The 23,929-nt window shown below is 43.2% G+C and overlaps 1 protein-coding gene across 1 annotated transcript in view; it reads left to right on the plus strand.

Annotated features, from left to right (window-relative positions):
* Nucleotides 1-2,705: 2,705 nt before the first annotated feature.
* The window catches only part of DOCK10 (dedicator of cytokinesis 10), a 277,694-nt gene continuing 256,470 nt past the window's right edge, over nt 2,706-23,929 (plus strand). Inside the window, exon 1 of the mRNA XM_060151258.1 lies at nt 2,706-2,828. Coding sequence (XP_060007241.1) covers nt 2,706-2,828 — 123 coding nt within the window. The remainder of the gene's footprint in view (nt 2,829-23,929) is intronic.

Here is a 23,929-nt window from a genome sequence, read left to right on the forward strand (position 1 = left end):
TCATTGTTGTGTTACATTGCTTTCTTTGTTTTTGTTTTTTTTTAACTTTTGTTTTTAGAGCAGTGTTAAATTCACAGCAAAATAAAGAAAAAAATACAGAGATCTCCCCCTACCTCCCCACCTGTAAAACCTCTGCCATTATCAACATCCCCCCACCAGAGTGGTACATTTGTTACAACTAATGAAGCTACACCGACACAGCATAATCACCCAAGTGCCTAGTTTACATTAATTAGGATCTTCACGGCACTTTCATAGGTTTGCCTTTACAAAGCATCTTAGCCATGTCTCTCTAGGGAACTGAGAGATGGGTGACCAGCAAAGAGTCAGAGAATCCCAAATTAGCAGACCTGAAGTTGTGTCTCTGCAGCAAAGAACGTGTGTGTCTATGCAGACACTCAGTACTCTATCCTTGAAATCCAGAAGGCAGCTTAACTAAAAGCTATATGACTGTCAAGGGCCGTTATTGAAATGTCCTGAGTGTAAAGGTCACTTACATTTACCCTCCTTCTCAGTGTGACCCATGGAGTGAACATCATACAGGGTAAGGGTAGGACAAATAGGCATCTGTTCATCAAATCCTCTCACACCAGTGCTCTGGGTAACCCCCTGAAGCTGGAGAAAGCGAAGTTTGCGGTAATAAAAGATGGGCGAGTGATTTTCTGTTACTTGATACTCTTAAAGAATGGGTTGCGTGGGATCTCGGTGTTTTGAAGCAGCTCAGTGCCTTGCTTGCCATACCAAGGACACATTCTGAGGAATTTTCAGGTACGCCAGGCTTCCCTTCCAGCACACCTTTCTGTCTGTCTCTACCTCAGGCACTCAGCTCTCAGACTGCACCAGCCCATCGAACCCTTGGGAAAGTCATCCGCAAATCAATATTAGCGAGCAACTCCTGTGTTCTGAAACCAGGGAGAAAGATAGATACCTCTTCTTGGGAAGCTCAAGTTCTTTCAAAAGTGCCTAATGAACTATCTCTCTCAAGAAAGTATGCATTTGAAAGCATCACCACAAGGCACACCTGTTAGAGGAGGGTGTGGCTGGAGGGGGATACTCCCATAGAGATCTTGTGTGTCACCACAAGGCAACCACCTACTTTGCTTACCCTTAAAGGTGACCTTGGTCACATAATGGGTACCAGTGTGAAAGCATATAACGCAAGACACAGTAGTTTGCTATGAAGGGTATAGTAGAGCCGACCAGTGTTTCATATGGCACGTCCCAAATCTTCCAGAGCCTCTGTCCGTCACGATTTCTAACTAGAATGTGCTGAAATGATGCCACACCAGTACCTCTGGCTAACTGAATCCCAGACATCAGAGAGCTGACTCAAGTGCATCTATCAGCCACTTCAGAGTTCTTTATACCCAAACGCAACCCTGTGTTAAAACTATATATTGGCTTGGGAAAAACGTCAGGGTCACAGATTTATAAAAAGCTGTTAAGAAAAACCTAGAATACTTGGAGTGGCTGCCCTGAATCTCTTCAGACTGGTATCCTAGGGGCGGGGGCTGCTCTTCCCGACTCCCAGCCCCACATGGAGTTGGAGAACCACCCTGGGGTGTGACTCAGGACGAGAATTCTCAGAAGACTTTAATCAGAGAGCTAGGGACAATGTGCAGGCCAGATGCATGTGTGGCAAGAGTGGGAGAAGAAAAACAACACAAATATAAGTCCACCCGCATACCTGACCCACACCACCTGGGAAGGCCACCGTCAGTTCTAGCCAGTTCACCCTATGTGATACTCCCCAGCTTCTTACCTCACATTAATTACCCTGATTTATTGGTTTCTAGCTTGTATTATCTGAAACTCCCTTGTTCACGTACTTGTATTCTTTTATTAACTTGGTTATCTGCTGCCTCCTACCCCAAGCTCAAAAACCTCATCAGCCCCTCACAGCCTTAAGGTGGGGCTGGTCGGTTCCCCCTCTTAGCCCAGTTTCCAGAACGTGCACTGGCACATAGTAGGCGTTTCATGAATACTGGTTGAGGCATCTACGAACTTCCAAGCTTACTCCAAGGCCCTGAGTGAGGACTTTGGGCAAAGGAGACTTTGAAAGCCTGGCTCGGGAGATGCTGCGGAGATCCCAGCCACCAGACCGTTTATAAGCCTCTGATCCGATTCCAAGGCTGGAAGGGCGAACTGAGCTCTGCCCGCGCCCTCTCGCCAGCCCGGGAAAGTCGGGGCGAAACCAGCGAACGCGGCCAGAGCTCCAGCGCCGCAAGGAGCCTCCAAATGGGCACGAGGGCGGTGGGCAGGCCCCGCCCGGAGCCCCGCGGCCGCCGCCGCCCCGCGCCCCTCCCCCGCCACACGCCGGTCCTGGGGGCTGCGGGCACAGTCGAGGGTGGCCGGCTGAGGCCGGGGGTTGGCGCGGGCTGGAGCCGCCCCACGCGCGTCCCGGAGCCGCCCCACGCGCGTCCCGCGGTCCCCACTCCAGAGGCGCAACAGCCGGGTCGGGGCCGCCTGCCGAGTTGGCCGCGCGCGCCCGCAGGAGCGCAGAGTTTGGAAAGTCGTCGCGAAGCTTCGGCGGAGCGCAGGGGGTGGGGGGTGTCAGAGAGAAAAACCCGCCTCTTGCGAGTAGAGCGAGGAAGGCGGGGGGGGGCGGGGGGAGGCTCCGAGTTCCGCTTCCTGAACGGCGGTGGGTAGAGGAGGTCGGCGCCGGCGAGGGCGGCGGGACGCGCGCTCCGGGCCCGCGACGGGCGATGGCCAGCGAGCGGACCCGCAGGTTCACCCGGAGCCTGCTGCGACCCGGGCAGGCGGCCGAACTCCGGCACAGCGCCGCGTCCGCCGCCGCGGTGGCTGTCAGCAGCCGGCAGCAGCAGCGGGTGAGTGCAGCGCGTCCTCCGCGCCTCCCCGTGCGCCCCGGGCTGCTGGGGGCCCGAGCCCGGCCTCCCGGAGCCCTCGGCGCCCGGTTCCCTGCCGCCCCCCGGCTCCCCCGCCCCCGCACGGCCTCCCCCGCCGCCTCGCCCGGGGCCGCCAGCGCCACCTCTGCGAGGCAGCGGCACCGACGCGTGAGGACCGGGGGCACGTTTGGGGACCGGGGACGCTCAGAGGATCAGCCGCGCGGGCAGCAGAAGCGCAGCGTGGGAGAGGATGTGCCTGGGTTTGGGGGTGTGAGGAGGTGACGGGAACGCATCGCGAGCCCCGTGGGCGTTAGGTTGTGGGGTGCCAGAGACCCGAGGGGTGGATAGTCTACGGAGCGGAACCCCTCGGTCCTCGGGTTTCCGCGCCCCCTTCACCCCTGGCGACTAGGGCGCAGGAGGAGAGGGTGTGATCCGAGGTCCTCGCCCGGGCTAAAGCTGGGAACCTCACCTGAACGCTCTCGCGGAAATAAATGCCCTTCTCACCCCCCTCCCTCCACGGGGTAAAAACCCACAAACCGCTTTATAGGAGTCCAGAAAGGGCTGAGGGAACTAGACTGGAGGAGACGTGGGTCGTTAAGTATCCAGTGGTTCCTGGTATTTTTCTAAGATGTTCGCAGGGTTCTCCCGCCAACTTTACTGGTTACTTCCTTATTGAAACGCCTTCTAAGAGAGCCGGGTGATTTCCGCGGGAAATCCCTGGGGCAGCAGCCAGGCGTTCTCATCTGATGCCCAAATCATATCCATACCTCCCCAGATGTTCGTCAGTTCCAGTAGGTGTCACACTCCGGGTTGGAAGTGTCAGGAGGAAGAAAAATGAACTCTTGTGGGAAAGGGAAGCGAGTGGGAACAGACTTAAAGCAAGACTTGGGTTCAGCAGCGACACTCTTGGCCTGCCTTTGCTGGACCGGAATCCCACGTTGTGGGTTTCATTTTACTTTTTGCCAGGAAACATCATTAGGAATTAAACGGCTTCTTTTAAGAGTGTCAAAGAAAGTGTTACTCTTGCAAGTCACCCATCAGGAGGGAGCCAAGAGCTGCCCAGAGCCAGTTCCCACAGCCAGGACTTTTCTCTAAAGCCAGAGGTTGGAAAGTTGAACAGAACGGAAGCTAATTGCCTGGCAGAGGAAAGAGGCATCAGATGCCCAAGAGGGTGAGGGTGATTGGAGTGTGAAATGAGTCAGGAGTCAGTGGCCAGGGTGCCTTCTCTTCCACTTACCACTGGCTGCAGTCTGCAGGCACCCAGAGGGGATTTAACTGTTAGCAGACCCTGTGCCAGGGGCTGCCCCGGTCCTGATATCAGCATGCACATTTTCAAGGCAGGAAGGATAATCGGTCAAAAAGAACATTTGAAAAAAAGGTTCAGCTAGAGTAAAAATAGAGATAGTAAAATCCTCAGGCATGCATAGAACGTCATTTTCACTTTGGAATGATTATTCAGGATGGTGGCTTTGTCATTGCCTGCCATTTGCTTTAAGATAACTTTATTTTGCAGTTGATTCATTTTACCAAATCTCAGTAATGATCTGGTAGACAAGTGCACAGAAATAAGTAGCATTCAATTGGAATAAACAGCCCTAAATGTTGTTTTTGATTTTTGTTTTTTTTTTAACGGGGTTCTCCTAGAGTTTTTGGAGCACTCGACTTTTCTCTAAAGAATATGTATCCTAGATACCTTTGTACGTGGACATACACATTACTTTCTGCAAATTGATGTCAGATTTGAAATCCTAGGGTATCTTGTCAAAATGAATAAGCCCAGTGTCTTAAAAAGAGTTGGGGGAAGGGGTGATTCGCTGGGAAAGGTGTCCCTGACCCCCTCCCCTCACTTCAGCACCGTGGCCAACACCCTGGAGCCAGCTCTTGCCAAGACATATCAAAGGATCTTACCCATCTAGTCAGGCAGCTTGGGCAGCGATTCTGGCAGCACGGACTTATGTGCCTGGCATCCGTCCCATCAGTTAACTCTTAAAGGGAAACTGGAAAGTGAGGCATTCTCTGAGTTGGCACCCAAACGCAGTGGGATTCTGTGGGGCAGAGCATCCCTTTTGAACCTAAAACCTTGTAATGGGACTGTGCAGTGAAGATGAAGCTTAGCTTACATTGATCCACTGCCTTAAGACTCTTTGTTGCTTCAAGTCCTCAAATCCTGGTTGTCAAGGGAGAAAATGAATAGTCTGGGGGAAGAAGATAATGGGTAGCCCACTTCAATACAGGAAGTGGAATAGTGTGTATTGGAGCAAGCTGTCATCTACTGAAAAAATATTTGAGACACACTAGAAAGTCTTGCTGAGAAAACCTGTCTCACTGCTGGATTCATACAGTACCCTTTCTGAAATCTCTCTTTTGGGGACCGAAAATATAAATACAAAAATATATAAATATATATAAATACATATATATCATACAAACATTACACATAATAGGACAGGAAATCTTCAAAATGTGTTTGGATTATGGAGATCAGAGAACGAAGGGATGCTGAGTGAGGGCATTTACCGGGGGGCCTACTTTCAGGGCAGTTGCTGAGGAAAGTAGAGGTGGATTCCACAGCAATCTTGATTTTAGTTTTAACCCAAGGCACTGTAGTAGCTCATATGCAGGCAGACTCCTAGTGAGGACCCGCCTTATTCTACATTCCTCTTAAGAATAATAATGAAAAATTATCTGCACTCCCAACTTCATTGCAGCATTCTACACAATAGCCAAGATATCCCATTACAATGGATATATAATATTCCATTGGGTGTGTGTGTGTGTGTGTGTACACACACACATATTATTTAACCTTAAAAAAGAGGGAAATAGAAGGAAATCCTGCCATTTGTGTACATTATATTAAATGAAATAAGTCAGACACAGAAAGACGAGTACTACATGAACTCAAGTATGTGTGGAATCTAAAACGGTAAAACTCATAGATGCAGAGAGTAGAACAGTGGTTGCTGGAATGGGGAGGGGAGCAGAAGGGGAAATGAGGAGATGGTCATCAAAGGGTACAGATTGGTCACCTCTGCACGATGAATGAGTCCTGGAGCTCCAATGTACAACGTGGTGACAATAGTTGAAAATACTGTATTGTACACTTGAAATTTGCTAAGATGATAGATCTTTAAATCTTCCCAACACACACACACACACACACACACACACACACACACACAATGGTGACTAGGTAGAGGTGATGGATAAGTCATTTAACTTGATCATGGTGATCTTCCCACGATACATCAAAACATCAAAGTGTACTCCTTAAGTATATACAGTTTTTATATGTCAAAGGTCTCTCAATGAAGTTGTTGGAAAAAAAAAAGAAAAAAAAGAGTGAGAACAATAAAGAACAATTATGAGCAAAGCCATAGATTTTGAAAACAGAAATATTTCCTCCTTAGTTATCCTAAACCTTTTTCATAGAAAACAAATGAATCACAACTCATGCCAAGGCCAATCTCAGGATCAAGCACAGCTTAAGTATTTCCTGACCGCCCCCCTTTCATAGTAGTCCCACAAAGCAAACTTGTGTATCGCAGAATTGCAGTTCAAAAATGATTAGGAACATTTCTCTCATGTCAGGGCTTGAGTGTTTTATTTTTTTTTGGTTGAATATACTACTGTCTTGGCCACAAAGTTGTAATGCCACTAATTAGAGATTCTTTTTTGCTAAGAAGCTCTTCTTTTAAAAATGTGTGAAGTGCATTTGTACTTTCACATGAATTAGTTCATCTAAATAGCTTTCTACAGTTGATAAAGCTATAAACATAGGATTGGTGCTTTTTTCCGCATATATATTAGATTTGTTTGAGAGATATGGACTTTTATTTCTGGAACATGATTGGGTGGGTCACAGGAATGGAAGACTGAGTAACAGAGAGGCTAAGAACTAACTAGGGTCAGATGATGGGAAGGAAACACAGAGGCAGGTGGAGGTTTGCCAAACACCAACTAATCATTTGGTCAATTTTTGCCTAATGCCTTTTATGTGTTTCCTAGATGAGAACATACCACTTTATTTACATGTATTCTTTAGGACATTTACTCTGCTGTTACACAAAAATTGCTCTGCAACTTATGTTTGAATTGTATCCAAATTTATTAATTTCTTTTAAAAAGGAAACATCCTGCTAAAAGCAACTGTACTTAATCAGTGTGTTTTCTCCCTCCCCACCCAGAAAGGCTAAGAGAGGAGAGTATTGATTCAGTATTCCCCCAAATTCCATATCCTTGCTTTGATTTGGTGTTTCCTAACTACCTCTGTTCCCCAGTGGTACTCCTTTTAATATTTTAGGCAGCTTTGAATAAGCAGAACCTTTGACCGACTGAAGATTTCTGGTTGAGAAGCTATGAATATGGAAACATGTTTACAGGGGCAGGAGGAATTCTTAGAAGGAAGACTTTCCTTCCCTCTGAACTTTGTGATATTTAATAGTTGAGAGTAAGAGGGTTTTAAGAAATTGAGTGGGAGATACTAGAATTTCCAAAAACTCCTATGCCTGGAGTAAGAGTCAGTGAAATGATGTGGGAAGTGATATTGAAGAAAAATGAAACACTTGTTTTGCTGTCAGTGTCTAGAATGAAAGCAGTAGGCAAAGCAGAGACCTGTTAGTTTGGCATTCCCAGCACCGTCTTGTTCTGTTCCAGTTTTTTTTTGACAGGGTTCTTCATAACAAGGGTGTTTACATTTTAGCAGAAATCACAGACTTTAGCACAAATCCCAATCCCACGTTTATGTTTTCAAATGAGGAAAGTCCCTAGCCCGGTGAAGAACTCAACACAAACTTAGTTTACAAGATCAAGGTTGAATGTTATTATTGACTGTATCAACTCATGTTTTTGACTTCTCAAGGGCATTGCAGAGGTAACTTTACAAATACATGGTAACAACGGTGGGCTCTAGAGAACTTTTACATGGGTCAAAAAGTGAAAGAAAGAATAAACATTTCTGTCTGTCTCTTTCTTTACAACCTTTTTCTCTAAGGCCTAGCATAAAAAAAGAGAGCAGTAATAGTTGTTATGTAATAAACCATTTGCTGAGAACCTACAAAGTGCCTGACACAGCATTGTTTTATTTAATTCTCAGAGCAATCCTATGAGGAAGTCATTATAGTTACAGATTACAGAGGAGGCCACTGAGACTCATAGGGTTAATACCTTGCTCTGAGTCAAGTAACTGACATGGGACCTCTTTTGCATCCTGAATAGCAACCAGTTTTGTAGCTGCTTCCAATGGCATCTCTAAGTGGGAAGACACAAGGATTTTACTTTGGTTAATGTTGCCTTTTGATGGGTAGCTCTACCTAAGGAAGAAGAACTCTGTCCTTCCTACTGGCATTTCAGAGTACCCGTGAGGGGTCGCTTCAGTTTTCCTCTGAGGTTAGAAGCCACAGGAGAGGCTGTTCCAGTTACCCATGTTAATAATAGATCTTCCCAAGGCAACCGGAGCTCAGTGGTTAAGTCCTTAAAACATGAACTTACTTAGCTAACCCCATGCCATCTATCTGGCAAAGCCATAAGTGAATTGTGAAAGAGGGCAGAGTTCATTCTTCTCAAGTCCACTTCTCTCCCAGGACTGGCTGCTTCTCCATTCTCAGTCACTTCACCCACTCCAAGCAAGGGCCTGAAATTTTCCAATGTGTCATGTGTCCTTGACGATGCATACTTCCATGTGACTGGGTTGTGTTGAGATTCTTTTCTCACACACTATCTTATTCAAAGGAGTGATTCCAAGTGTCTTACAAAGATGCATGTAACATAGCAGCAACGAAAAATATAGTGAGGAGGTAAAAAGCAGTATTAGCAACAACAAAAAGCAGTGTTAGGAAAGGTAGATGTAGTCAGGAGTAGGTCAGTGGAGTACGATCGTATACAAAACGCCTAACCATTAAGTCCTGTAGTCTGGCTAAGGGTGCATCCTAGAGAACCAAGTCAAAGAGGAAAACATGATCAGCCGTGAGATTAAGAGAGCCATAAGATAAAAGAAGATCATTTGCTCTAGACATGGTCAGCTTTAACTTGTACCGAGACTCCAAAGACAAGATAGCCTTTCTTCTGTAATTTTTCGCAAAGGGCAGCATGATGCAGTGATAGACCCTTATTCCTCAGAATGTGGTCCATGGGCCAGCACTGGCATCACCTGGTCACTAGAAATGCAGAATCCCTGGCTCTATACCTGACCTCCTGGATCAGAATGTGAATATTAATAAGATCCTCTGATGATTTGTAAGCACATTGAAACGTGAGAAACACGTACACACTCACACACAAAGCTACAATTTTAGCCGTAGTTTTGCAGTGTATTGTCAGGTAAAGGCAATTGTGTGAGGGTCTAGTACACCATGGTTTATTCTGCAACTCTTTGAAAGAGTCTCTTGAGACAAAGATAAAGTTTAGACCACCTAAGGATAAAAATGAGATTTGTTCATTGCTAAGTGACTTTAGGGATGTCCGTTGCTTATTTGCTTTGTGTTTTCTCCTCCATCTAGCACCTTAATTGTAGAGTGAACTTAAGTTAAGCTTCTAGGTTAAGGAAAAAATTCTATAACGTACATGACATAGTTGCAATGTGAATCTGCAGAAGTTCTCACCCTGGTTATAACCCTAAAGATGGGTTCCAGGACTCATCCTGACATCCAGTGTCACCCCACTTACCAGAGAATTTGAAAGCGGAATCACTCCAACTCAGGTAGGACATGCAATGATGATTACTTATTGCTTTAGAAGATTTATGTTGCCATCATATTGAAACCCTTAGTTATTTGAAAATAATTGGTTATATCAGAATATCTGATTGCTAGAATCAGAAAATGATGAACCTTTTTTCTTTCAGTCATTGACTCTCAGAAAAAAATGGTTTTTCTTGTTCTCATTTGAATGTCCTAAGGATGGGATTCCATGGAGTTAAAGACCTTGGTTTTTCCACATGTTGTAATTAATGTGGTCCAGGACCCCTTTGATTGGCTGTCCTTTACCACCATCTGGGGACACTCTTTCCTCTCGACGGCTGTCCAAGTTGAAGTTCCCTCATGCAGTTTGAACCATTTGGCCAGTTTGGGAGTTGGTGTAGTAAATATCAGATCCCGTGAGACTGGAGACCAGAATTCCAGCCCTGGCTCTGTGACTCTTTGCTGAGTCACTTCCCTTTCTGGAGTCTCAGTTTCTTGATCTGTGAAATTAGGACATTAGATGATTGGATCCTTACATTTGCCCTCTCTCTGCCTTGGAGTCCTCACGGCTTCTCCTCCTTGCCCCTCAGGTTCTCAGATGTCATCTGCTGAGGAAGGTCATCTTGGATTCCCAACTGCAAGCGGTTTGCCCAGCCTCCCTCTGCTACAGACGTCTCTGACCCATTACTGTTCTTCACTTTCCTCATAGCTCTTACCACTATCTAAAGAGATCTTTCTACTTATTTAATTTCTTATTTCTCTTTTCCAGGCTTTCTGCCTTCAAATATAAATGCCATTGAGAGAAGGGAACTTGTCAGTTTCACTACTTTTATGCTATATTGACTATATGAAAATAAGGGGCGGGGGACTCCCTTCCCACTGCAAATGAGAGCTTAAGGAACGTCGGGAGAGTGGGCTGGGTGTATATCAGTGAGAGACTGTAGTGGAGTTATGACTTCAAAATGTCAGGGTTGTCAGTATCTGCTTATGCTGTTCCTTGAGCCATCTTCTTCACGGTCTAGTTGGTAAGTGGCAGAAATGCAATTAAATAGAAAGATATTGAGCACATCCTGTGTGCCCGGTACTTGACTCGTACAGTCTCTTTTAACCCTCATGACAACCGTATGGGGAAGGATTTCTATTCCTATTTTATAGACAAGGAAGGAGATGCTTGGAGATTAGGAACTTGCCCCAGATGAAATGGCTGGTAATTGATGCATCCGGGAGTCACATGCAGGCAGTCTGACTCTGGAGTCTGTATTGCCCACGATTAGTCTGTTCTGAAGACAGGTCCACCAGGCAGACAGGCAGATCTCATTAAACGTGCAGTTAGCATCCATGTGAGAGAGCAAAGAGAGGAAAGAAAATCTCAGAGTACCAGCCGTAGGAAGAGGTTTTTAAAAAGAGTTTCTCAACAAGAGAAGAGCTGCGGTTACTTTTGCTCTGCTGAACAATTTTTCATTTATGACATCTCAGCAGAGTGGGATACTGGGAGTGACACCAACTTTGGACAGTCTGTCAGTGTGATTCTTTCCCAAGGACAGGACTGGCATGGAGTGTGTTAAACTATGCAAACAATGGCTCCTTCATCTCTTGAAAGGGGCATCATTTGATTCTTCTCCTTCTGTAGAAATACATTTCTGGCACGATATGCGTGGCGTAGTTGCAGTTGCAGCATTACATCTGTTACATTGTCTTTTGTAGTCTTGATTTGAATGTTCGTGTTTACAAAGGAGAGGGTTTTTTTCCCACTGAAGTGAGATTTGTTTGCCTCTTATCATTCACAGCAGTGTCAGTGGGCTGGAAAGAGATGCTTGTGTTCGCTGGACTTGACCTGTTGACGTACATTAAATGATGTAGAAATAATAAAATTTAATGAATGTGACCGAGTTACTGGCTATAGAGCAAAACACTTGCCTTTGAAAACGTTAATATTTGTAACTGGATTGCAGTGGAAGTGTCTGCCTCTGAGAATAGCAGAGTTAATGGACCCGAATCATCAAAAGTTCCTTTAATTGTGCTGCTAAATGTGAAAGTAGTCAGTTTTCCTAATTCAGTTTCAGCACAACCCCCTCCCCTGACACGTAGAATTGGGGAAGCGAGGCAGCTCTCTACGTTAAACACCAAAATGGCAGAGTTTAACGATAGGGTGTGGAGGAGGGTCTATTGAAAAGGACAGCACCATTTATGATGACCACAGTGAGCTTTTCTTTATACAATTATTTTGGTAATTACCAATCTAAATGACTAATTAAGGCTGTCAAAATGACCAGTGACTTTGGGGCTTTCAAAACACACATTCTATAAACAGAACACAGGCCTGAGCATCTGACTTGGCAAACAAGCAAACAAAAAAACTTAACAAAATTCACTATTCAATTAAATATGATAATTAAGTTATTTTCAAACACGGATTGTTTATTTGATTAGCTCTTAAAAGTCCCTTTGTCACACTCTTCAGAAGGAGAAAATGGGAATTAACTACAGCTGAGTAACCTTCACAAAAATGAAAGTGACGTCAGAGCTCAGTAACTTTTGTTTTTTGTTTGTTTGTTTTTTGCGGTATGCGGGCCTCTCACTGTTGTGGCCTCTCCCGTTGTGGAGCACAGGCTCCGGATGCGCAGGCTCAGCAGCCATGGCTCACGGGCCCAGCCGCGGGGCATGTGGGATCTTCCCGGACCGGGGCACGAACCCATGTCCCCTGCATCGGCAGGCAGACTGTCAACCACTGCGCCACCAGGGAAGCCCTCAGTAACTTTTTTGGAGAAAAAAAATCAAATCTGGAGAACTCATATTGAAAGTCATTTACTTTCATGTTTTTTACATTATTTATTTTAAAATCAGACATTTATTCAAAAGAGGATTTTATTTTCCAACGAAAAGTGTTCCAGTTTACTTTAAAGCCTGTATATCTACAATAGCTATAAAAGTTCCCTGTGTAACTGCCAGTAATAAAATTTATTGGCATACCAATATGCACATATAAGATTCTTTCAGGACCTTTCTGAGTGCTAACAGAGAAGGTTCATTTATTAACTTCCATTTTTCAAAGTCAAAAGCCATTATGTGGTTGCTATTCAATCAATTTGAAAAATGTATCTTTTTATCATTAGGAAGCAATGGTTTCCAGGCTCTGTAACCTTGGCTATGTCTTTAAGCTTCTTCGGGTTTTAGTTTCCTTGTCTTTAAAACAATAAGGTTGGACAGTAAAACCTTTAAATGTGCCTTAGTTCTAAAAATCTAGGGAGTTATTATTCTTAAGAGGTTTTCATAGATGGTTCAATTTTTTTCATTTTAATAACACCATTATTGATTAAATAGCTGGTTTTAGCAATAGGTAGAATGGTTCCAAATGATCTACAACCAAATTTGTATTTCAGAGATGAAAATGGTAGCACAAAGTGGTTATTTGAGGATGTAATGAAGGGAATAGCATTTATACACCCAAAGAACAGGGCTAGAGGCATCAGAATTGGCAGAAGGACAGCCAGCAGTGACTGCTGGTGGGCAAGACAGGTCCCTCCGACGTGGTGGAGGCTCAGAGGCAAGCTTGTAACCTCATTTCCCACTTTCTATTCCTGCAGAGAACTGTAGGCTCCATCTGCTTTTAAGACCACGAGCTCTCCGGTTCCCATGCCCAGTCTTTGTAATTGCAGCTCTCTGGCTTAATGTCTGTGCCAGGCTCCTCTTAGCGCCCACATGACTAGGGTATAGACCAGGGTGGGGGGAGTTTGAACCATCCTCCACGCTCCACACCTCTTCCCTGCCATCGAAAAGCAGTAAGAAACTCTTTCTTTTTCAAGTTCTGTCTCTGTCACCTCCTTCTCACACCTGAGAAAGGTAGTATGATCTTTCCTTGTGATCTGTCTGGTGTGATTTCCGAGCTGTTGAAAAGACAGCAAAATCTTCCTTCCCAGATCATTCTCCTAGCAGCCTGTTCCCTAACAAGGTCCAGCATATTTCATTCAGCAGTTAGAAGTCAACCTTAAAGATACAAGATGAACATTGACTTGAATTCACACCAAAGTATAAATCCATTCCCCAGCAGGTGTACCTTGGAAATCGCCTTTATAATAAATGGGCGTAAGAATGGGAGGCTTGTACCAGAAATAACGTTTCATCTTTTACTGGTAACTAGTCCGATCTCTGGCATGTAAATGCGTGACACGTGTCCCTGTTGCCTCCCCTGGAAATGTAGAATGAAGTGTGGTTTTGCCCTCACATTTCCAAAACCCTGAGAAACCTTCTGGATAAGCACTGTGCTTATTGTTTCCATATTTCCAGGACAGCAAGGTGGCATACAGCAGTATTTACTAAATGCTTGTTAAACGTAAGAAAGAAGGTCACCCTTGGAGATGACAGAAGTACATGTTAGGTGTGTGAAAGGGAATCTAAGTGCCTGGTTTGCAGTAAAGAAATTCTCAGGTATGTTTCAGAAGAAATACTTTGGTGAACATCTGACTTGGCAAACAAGCGAACAAAAAAACTTCACAAAATTTACTATTCAATGAAATATGATAATTAAGTACAAGCATATGGAGTGTGCTCAGTTGTCACAAACTGAAGTATCCTGAATGGAATTGAATTCAAGATTCTCAACAAAAGCTATTTAAGATAAAAAAAAATTAAAATGTTAATCGGCATGAACGGATGCTCTTGGATAAATAAGACTCAGCCCAGCAGGTGTTAGTGTTGTTCTAACACCAGCTCCTCCCCTTGTGGGCGCATCAGTGGCACACACAGGCTTCACTGTTCGGCCAGGGGTGTCATTGTTGTTCCCTCAGACGCTGTTAGCAGTCACAAGGCTGGGACAGAATAAAACTCTGGGCGGGCTGCAGAAAATGATGGATTCAAATGCAGGAAGTGTGGGCGACAGAGTTTGGACAGCAGTCGGTCCCCAGTCCCATGATGGAGAGAGGTTTATGTTTTCAAGAAAACACTTCATAAATCACCAGAGCTGTATGAGGTTATCAGTGAATGTGAGAGTGCTATTTGAGTTCTTAAAAACTCTGCTGCTTTTCTTTAGGTCAAGGAGCTTTCCTGACACTGTTTCAGAGGGTTGTAATAACTGTGCTCTATGTTCTCTTTTTAATTCCAATTTTCATCTAATAGTCTCTTTTTACAGCTGTACTTTGAAAACCTTTATTAAATTGATAACTCAACATATAGATAATAATGGAAAAATAAAAGCAGTGATCACCCATAATCTCACCACCCACTGGTAACAGCTTTTGGTGTGCTTATTTTAAACATTTGTCTGTTCACAAAAATATCCTTTGACACACGTTTAAGCTAATAGTGAATATTTAAATTTTTCATGGGTGTTCAGTGATTCAAGCTAAATTTTGTTCTGAGAATTCTTTCTTCTGGTGCTTACGGATACCAACTCCACGTGAAATGTATGTTGGGAATGAGAAAAGAGAAATTGTGCTACATTTCCTGGTGTCCTACCATCATAAACATTTAGACCTAGAGGAAAAAGTCTAAAATAGATCAGGAAGTTGAGTCACAGGGAGGCTGAAGTGGATATGGTCAGGGTGACAGAGCAAGGTTGATGAGCTCAGACCCAGTGCCTTTCCTCCCTCAGCCCAGGGCACCGTGAGCAGCCCGAAGTATAATTTAATGTCGTAAAAGGAAAGTCTAGAATTTTACTCAGATTTCTATGGGGCTTTCCAGCAAAAGTGAATAAGCCTGAAAGCCAATAGAACACCGCTTTCAAAGGAGTTTAAACAGTGAACACACACTTAACCCGTGCGTGCACACGTGGCTTACTTCCTGAACACGTGAGGGGGGTGTTACCTGTTGCTGCTGAGACTCTGTGACCTGTGTTTAGCAGCAGGTTGAAGTTGTGGGTCTCTGATTTGTGAGCACACGGAAGGGTGCGGTTGTGCCCTTGGGCTTCCTGTAAGCTGACACTGATGCCCTTTGCTGCCACCTTGAGTGATCTGAATGGTGACACGTGATCTCTCAGGGCCCAAAGAAATGATCAGAACTTGACGGAGTCTGGGCTTCTGTGACTTTGTGGAGACACCAGCCCTGTCACTAGATTTCTATTGCTGCCATAACAAAATTACTACAAATTTGTGGCTTAAATAACACAGATATATTATCTTCCCATAAGGTAGGTAGGAAGTCCACAGCAGTCTCCCCAGGCTAAAATCAAGGTGTCAAGAGGGCTGAGTACTTTTCCGCAGGCTGGAGGGGAAAATGTGTTTCCTGCTCATGCGGGTTCTTGGCAGAACTTCTTGTGACGGTAGGGTCAAGGTACCTGTTTTCTTGCTGGATGAAAACTGAAGGCCATTTCCAACTTCTAGACACCAACAGCTTCCTTGGCCATGGCCCCTTCTTCCATCTTCAAAGCCAGCAATGGTGGATCGAGTCCTGGATGTATCACATCTCTCTGACTCATTCTTCTGTTTTCCTCTTTTGCTGTTAAGGACTCATGTGATTATGTTGAGCCCTCTGGGTAATGCAGGATACTCTCCCCATTTCAATATCCTTAACCTTAATCACATTTGCAAAGTCCCCCTTTCCAGGAAAGTTAGCATACTCCCAGGTTCTGGGGATCAGAGGGTGGACATCTTTGGGGATCTTATCACACATGCATTTAGAAGGATTATTAAAAGGACAAATTCTTCCCCAAGTACCCCTGAATTCCCTCTGTTGGAGGTCGGGTTAGGGCCTAGTCTCTGACCAGGCCTCATTATTTTATGTGAGAGTAACTCTGATCCATGGTAGATCTCAACCCTACCAGACCCTGAACTTCCTTCTCCATGTTGTCTTTAGTTTCATGTACTGAGGACCCTGGTGGGCAGGACCAAATATTCTGTGCAGCAGTTCCAGACAAGCTGTCTACAACTTTGTGTACATGGACTCAGTAACCATTACTCAGAAACAGAGGCTGAAACTACCTTTTATCATTTTACCTAATGGCTAAAAGAACCATTTAACACAAGCAGTCTTATTCGAAATGGCATCTTTGATTCATTAATAAACAGAGACTCGGTACATTTTGAGGCACAGAAGACTGGATCAAGAATTACTCAATATATTTTCAGATCATGGAATACCTCTAGGGGAAGTGGACCACTTCATGTTGGAATTCACCAGGGATCTAGCCTTAGATCTTCTTTTCTCTGTCTCTCCCCAAAAAACCTCCCTCCTTGGTTCATCCTCCCACAGATTCAGCAACGCACTTATGCACTGATGTTTCCAACTCTGTCTCTACTTCGTGCTCTGTATCTGAGCCCTGCCTATTGATGCCTGTAGTTTGGAGTCCCCTAGTGACTTCAAACTCAACAGAATCCATATCTAATACAATTTTTCTTGCATCATAAATCTGTTATTCTTGTTACCTGAGTTTTACATCTCAGTTGATCCTTTAATCTCAAACTGAAACCATGCTGAATTCTTTCCATTCCCTGCCACCCTGCAGGGGATCACGCTCCGAGTGTTGACAGCTCTACATCCTAAGTATTTCAAGCATCGCCCTGACCACAGTGATCTAGGTAAATCGCTCGCGATTTCTTCCCCAATGCAATTGCCTTTTGCAATGTCCTTGAGGTTTTTCTCCAGAACTACTTCCTGTCTCTGTTCTCCCCACCCAGTCATCCACCTTCCACACTTCATCTGCCTTATCTTGTGAGCACAGACTTCTGATCATGATATGTTTCTTCCCGAGTGCCGTTCATGCGCTTGATGACTGCCCCGGTGGATTGAATCTCACCTGGTTCCAAACTTGCCTTTCCAGCCTCACTTTCCATTAGGTTCTTTCCTCACTATGCACTATAGCCACTTAAGGTTCTGGGCGTTTCCTACGGATGCTGTGCGCTTTTATGCCACCGGCTGCTCTTTTTTCTCTTCTTGTTCAGCTCCTACTTGCCTTTCAAGACCCAGCCCTTCACCTGTTACCCTCCCTAAATCTATAGGCAAACAATCTCTTCCTCTCCTGAGTTTCCATAGCACTTCTTGATATGTGATTTACTTTTCATTGTAATCGTTTACTTATTGTCTCACCTCATCAGACAGTTAGTTTTATCATAATGTAATAAATGACTGGAGAGATGTCTGTGCATATTTACAGTTCTTTTAAATGTTCTAACCACTCCATGTTCTTTTGAAAGGGAAATGTACTGCAAATATTGTCATACAGGAGAAGCAGTAAGGCATTATCTTTCTCTTCCTTACTTAGATGCTTAAATATTACCTAGCTTTGCAAATAATAGCCCAGCATTCAGTCCAATGCTTCTGACAAAAAAATGAAACCGGTTCAGAGATTTTTTAAAAGGACCCATTTTAATTATTGCCTTTCAAGAATGGATGTGGCTGTGAGGAAAAATTGCATTTTAGGTCTGCGATTTCTTTATTTTTCAAAGCGCACCCCCTGTCATTTCTCATTGAACATTTCTAACATTTCTAAATATTTTTTTCTAGTTGCAGTTAGTTACAATAAATTGGACATTAAATGTTTATGAATTATCCAGTTTGCTGGGGGAAATACAGACACATTTAATTGCCCCAGTGCTAACACTGAAAATCTTTGATGTGGTAGTTCCAGACCCCAGCCTCCCTTTGCTCCCTTGTCAAAGGCCCAGGGGCCACCTCTGAGCACCTGCTGTGCAACATGCACCTGTGAGGCACGGCCCTGACTGGGTGTTTCCCAGCCCAGAAGGCTCTTTTCTCCCTCACCTGCCTTCTCACATATCAGTTCCTCCAGGGACCCTTCCCTCATCTCCAGCCAAACCCTGGAAGCTTGAGTTGCACTGGGTACCGCCTTCTGTGGCAAATATGGGTTTCCTGGTTATAAACTATGAATGCTTCATATATAAAAAGAATATCTAGAGCATATGTTTATTCCTGAAAGACTACAGATGAAAGTGTTGTTTATGAAACGCTATGAGCAGCACCTTCACCGGCCTCTGTCAGCCTCTCTGCATCCCAAGCTCCTCCTTCCTGCGAAGTAGCCACTAAACAAAATGTCCTCAGTATTCATTCCCCTGCTTCGTTTTTTCCTTTTCCTTTTTTATTTTGAGGAGCGTTCAGATTTATTTTTTTAACATCTTTATTGGAGCATAATTGCTTTACAGTGGTGTGTTAGTTGCTGCTGTATAACAAAGTGAATCAGCTATACCTACACATATATCCCCATATCCCCTCCCTCTTGCGTCTCCCTCCCACCCTCCCTATCCCACCCCTCTAGGTGGTCACAAAGCACTGAGCTGATCTCCCTGTGCTATGCAGCTGCTTCCCACGAGCTATCTGTTTTACATTTGGTAGTATATATATGTCCATGCCTCCCTCTCACTTTGTCACAGCTTACCCTTCCCCCTCCCCATGTCCTCAAGTCCATTCTCTAAGTCTGTGTCTTTATTCCTGTCCTGCTCCTAGGTTCATGAGAACCATTTTTTTTTTTTTTAGATTCCATATATATGTGTTAGCATACGGTATTTGTTTTTCTCTTTCTGACTTACTTCACTCTGTATGACAGACTCTAGGTCCATCCACCTCACTACAAATAACTCAATTCTGTTTCTTTTTATGGCTGAGTAATATTCCATTATATATATGTGCCACATCTTCCTTATCCATTCATCTGTAGACGGACACTTAGGTTGCTTCTATGTCTTGGCTATTGTAAATAGAGTTGCAGTGAACATTGAGGTACATGAGTCTTTTTGAATTATGGTTTTCTCAGGGTATATGCCCAGTAGTGGGACTGCTGGGTCATATGGTAGTTCTATTTTTAGTTTTTTAAGGAACCTCCATACTGTTCTCCACAGTGACTGTATCAATTTACATTCCCACAGCAGTGCAAGAGGGTTCCCTTTTCTCCACACCCTCTCCAGCATTTATTGTTTGTAGAGTTTTTGGTGATGGCCATTCTGACTGGTGTGAAGTGATACCTCATTGTAGTTTTGATTTGCATTTCTCTAATGATTAGTGATGTTGAGCATCCTTTCATGTGTTTGTTGGCAGTCTGTATATCTTCTTTGGAGAAATGTCTATTTATGTCTTATGCACATTTTTGGATTGGGTTGTTTTTTTGATATTGAGCTGCATGAGCTGCCTGTATATTTTGGAGATTAATCCTTTGTCAGTTGCTTCATTTGCAAATATTTTCTCCCATTCTGAGGGTTGTCTTTTTGTCCTGTTTATGGTTTCCTTTGCTGTGCAAAAGCTTTTAAGTTTCATTAGGTCCCATTTGTTTATTTTTGGTTTTATTTTCAGTTCTCTAGGAGGTGGGTCAAAAAGTGTCTTGCTGTGATTTATGTCATAGAGTGTTCTGCCTATGTTTTCCTCTAAGAGTTTTATAGTGTCTGGCCTTACATTTAGGTCTTTAATCCATTTTGAGTTTATCTTTGTGTATGGTGTTAGGGAGTGTTCTAATTTCATTCTTTTACATGTAGCTGTCCAGTGTTCCCAGCATCACTTATTAAAGAGGCTGTCTTTTCTCCATTGTATATTGTTGCCTCCTTTATCAAAAATAAGGTGACCATATGTGCGTGCTTTTATCTCTGGGCTTTCTATCCTGTTCCATTGATCTAATTTGTTTCTGGTTTTATGTTTATCTTAGTTTAGTATTTAGAGTTTATCATCATTGGTAGATTTGTTTATTGATTTGGTTGCTCTCTTCCGTTTTATATGTATAGATATATATTTTTTTTTCCTTTTTCTCTTTTTGTGAGCGTGTATGCTTCTCTGTGCGATTTTGTATGTATAGCTTTGCTTTTACCATTTGTCCTAGGGTTCTGTCTGTCCGTTTTTTTTTGTTTTTTAGTATAGTTTTTAGCACTTGTTATCATTGACAGATTTATTAAGAAGTAAAAACTAGTGGAAAAATCTCATATACCCTTCTCACTGAGATTCCCCAAATCTTAACATTTTACCACACTTAATATTAATCATTCTCTCTCTCTCTCTCTTTCTCCTTCCAGGCTCTTTTTGCCTCTCTGTTTCTCTCTCTGTCTCTTTAACACACACACACATACACACACACGCACACACACACACAATATTGTTTTCCTGAAATGTTTGAGAATAAATGGCATACATGATACCCTTTTACCTCAAAATACTGCTTCAGGAATATTTCTTAAAGCAGTTCTCTTACATACCTATACTAGAATGATCAAAACCAAGAAATTAACATTGATACAATAATAGTATCTAGCCCATACATCTTCTTAAGATATTGCCAATTGACCCACTGTTTTTTTTTTCTGGTCCCAGATCCAAGGGTGACATTGCATTTAGCTGTCACATCTGTTTAGTTTTCTTTCATTGGAACAGTTTCTCAGTCTTTCTATGTCTTTCTTGACCTTGACACTTTGAACAACACAGGTCCATTGCTTCGTAGAATGGCCGTCAGTCTGGTTTTATACAGATGCATTCTCACGATTAGATTCAAGCCAAACTGTTTGGGGCAGGTATGTAGCAGAAGCCATGGGGTATCCCCAGTGCAGCCTGTGGGGCGGGGGGGTGGGTACATGATGTCAATTTGTCCCATTGCTGGTCACTTAGTTGCAATGGTGTCTGCCATGTTTATCCTTTAAAGCTACTAGGTTCCTGCCTTAGTCAACTTGAGCAGCTATAACAAAACACCATGGACCAGGGGGTTTAAACAACAAACATTTATTTCTCACAGTTCTGGAGGCTGGGAAGTCCAAGATTAAGACACAGGCAGATCTAGGGTCTGCTGAGGGTTCTCCTCCTCATGTGCAGAACGCCATTGTCTCAGTGCATCCTCACGTGGTGGAGAGCTGAGACGGAAGCAAGCTCTCTGGTGTCTCTTAAAATGACATTAATCCCATCACTAGGACTTCACCTCCATGACCTAATTACCTCCCAAAGGCCCCGTCCCCAAATATCATCACGTTGGGAGACTAGGGTTTCAACAAAAAATTTGGGCCGGTGGGTGGGGGAACACAAGCATTCAGCCCGTAGCAGTTCCCTCTGTAATAAACCAGTAACTTGTAGGGAGACCTCTGAGACCCTCCTCTGTTTCTCCTTATACTTTAGCCACTGTTTTAACATCTGGAGATGATACTTTCCTAAAGTAGTTATTGCTATGAATGGACATTTAGGTTACCTCCATTTTTTGTTTTGTTGTTTGCTATTTTAAGTCTCCTGGTGCACAAATGCAGGGACTTCTCCAGGGCACACCTTCTTTAACTTTAGCAACGCTGCCAGATCGTCTCCAAAAAGACCATATCGCTTTCTATTCTCACACACACTTCTTAAACTTACTATCAAGGCTTTTTGATTTTTGTTGGTTTACTGGGTACGATGGCATCCTATTGCTGATTTTATTTGCATTTCCCTGTTCACAAAGTAGAGCATCTTTTTATATGTTTACTCACTATTCTTGTTTCTTTTTCAAGCTGACAATTTAGCATATATTTGGAAGATTTGAGTTTATATCAATAAGTATTCCAAAGATTAAAGGTAGGATGATTATTAGAAGTTTTTTTGTAGAGGACATTTTTTGAATTTAAGTTGCATTTTGAAGTTTTGTTAGCATTTTCTCAAAACTCTGTTGGTAATCAGGATCAGTCCTCTTCCACCATCAAGTTCATGGACTTCATTATTCACTACATTAGTGTCCTGTATAAAATTCTCATAATGAAATTCACAACAATAAATGCAAGCAGGTGTTTCCATTTAAGAAAATTCCATTTATTTGAACTTTTGCTCAAATCTAGGGACAGAAGGGCTATTTGCCCCACGGACTTTCCTGGCCCCAAGCATCTCTTTTGCAAATGTTTTGTTTAAATCAAACTGAACTGAACAGTATAAAAATGTTTGAGTTTGGAGTTGTAGTAAATGCCCAGCCTGAAGTCTCCGTTTCTTTCTGGCATAGCTTCTGGTAGGAGTATATAGTTTTACATTAGAATATTCCGTTCGACTTTCAGTTTAGGTTAACAGTTAGATTCTACACTTGTATGAAAATGTGTGGTTTTGCAAGTGAGTTGGATATAAAAGAATGGCTCGTTTTTACTGTCCCAGGGCTGCTGCTGATCGGGATTGTGACGTGGAGCTGGGTGTGGGGACCTATGGTATGGGTTCTGGCAAAATGAAGCCTTCAAGGAATAAGCGAAAGGGCACCTGCAGAAATGGAGCTGGCAGCTCAGTCTGACCCAACCAGCGTAATGGACTGAGTGGTTAAGTAACTTATTCAAGATTAAACAATTTTAAATGGTAGAGAGAGCTGTCAAGCTCCAGAACTCACAATCTTAGCTACTCTCTTGTAAAATACTGTGTGTGTGTGTGTGTATGGACATTACAACATTATGCATTTTGGAGCATAATGTTAAAAATGCGTAATTAGGAAAATGCCATTTTTAACGTTATTGAATGTAGAATCCAACCTGATTTGTGTCTTTTTGTTACTTAATAATTGGAAAAGCAGTTTCTACAAAAGTTCATTAAAAATAACTTATTGAAATGAAAATATTTACAACTTTGTAGACTGTCGTAAATTATTTAATGTCTGGGTCCCATCTTCGTGTTATGTGGTGAACTTCCAACTGATCAAGTTCCCAAAGTTAGCTCATGATTTCTCTGCTGCTTTGCCAATGTGCTCACCATCTTTTATCTTGGTCTTTGCTGTGACTCATCTGTTCTGCTCTATAGACTATATTGACCACAGATGAATATAAAACCATAACAGTTTTGTTATGCTGACATGTCGATTTATCTCTAGGAGTGGCCTTGAGATTCCTGAAGAGCACAGGCACTCAAATTTGTATGTCTTGGAGAAGAGCTGGGAGAGAAATAAAACAAACAAACAAAACAACAACAAACCTTTATGACTCTTCTACCCTCTATCCCAACTGAATTAGGAAATCAAATTGCAGATTCAAAACAGCTAAAGTCTACCAATATATATGATCATATACAGGAAATAGCAATCTGTTGCAAGTATTTGGTGTGCGAACCTCAGCACAGAATAGAATGGAGCTCCACCCCAGAGGGTGCAGGGTCTTCAGGGATAAATCCTCGCTGGAGTTTCTCTTTTAACCACATTTCTCTCGCCTTCTTAACAACATGTTTTAAACAAATAACATTCATTCAAATAAACAGTAAGGGCAATTTTGAATGGGGAAGTAGTCATAAATGGGCATCCTGGGGTGGGTAGGTAGGGCCGTAGATTGGGATGAGGAGGCATTAGTATTTGCATAGCTTAAATGGAAATGAAAGATTGATGAACTGATGATTTACTCACTGTTTAACCAACTGCCTAGTACTCTTGTCAAGTTCTCTGATGGACACAGGATATACTGCTGAACACAGTGTTTAGGATCTCTGCCATTTATTGGTCCCTGCCACATTAGTTGTTCAGCACAAGACACAGCTCTCCAACTCCCCTCGCATTCAGCAGACTCCCTTGACTTTTGCTCAACTCTC

The sequence above is a fragment of the Lagenorhynchus albirostris genome, chromosome 6 (assembly GCF_949774975.1).
Source record: "Lagenorhynchus albirostris chromosome 6, mLagAlb1.1, whole genome shotgun sequence".
Lineage (NCBI taxonomy): Eukaryota > Metazoa > Chordata > Mammalia > Artiodactyla > Delphinidae > Lagenorhynchus > Lagenorhynchus albirostris.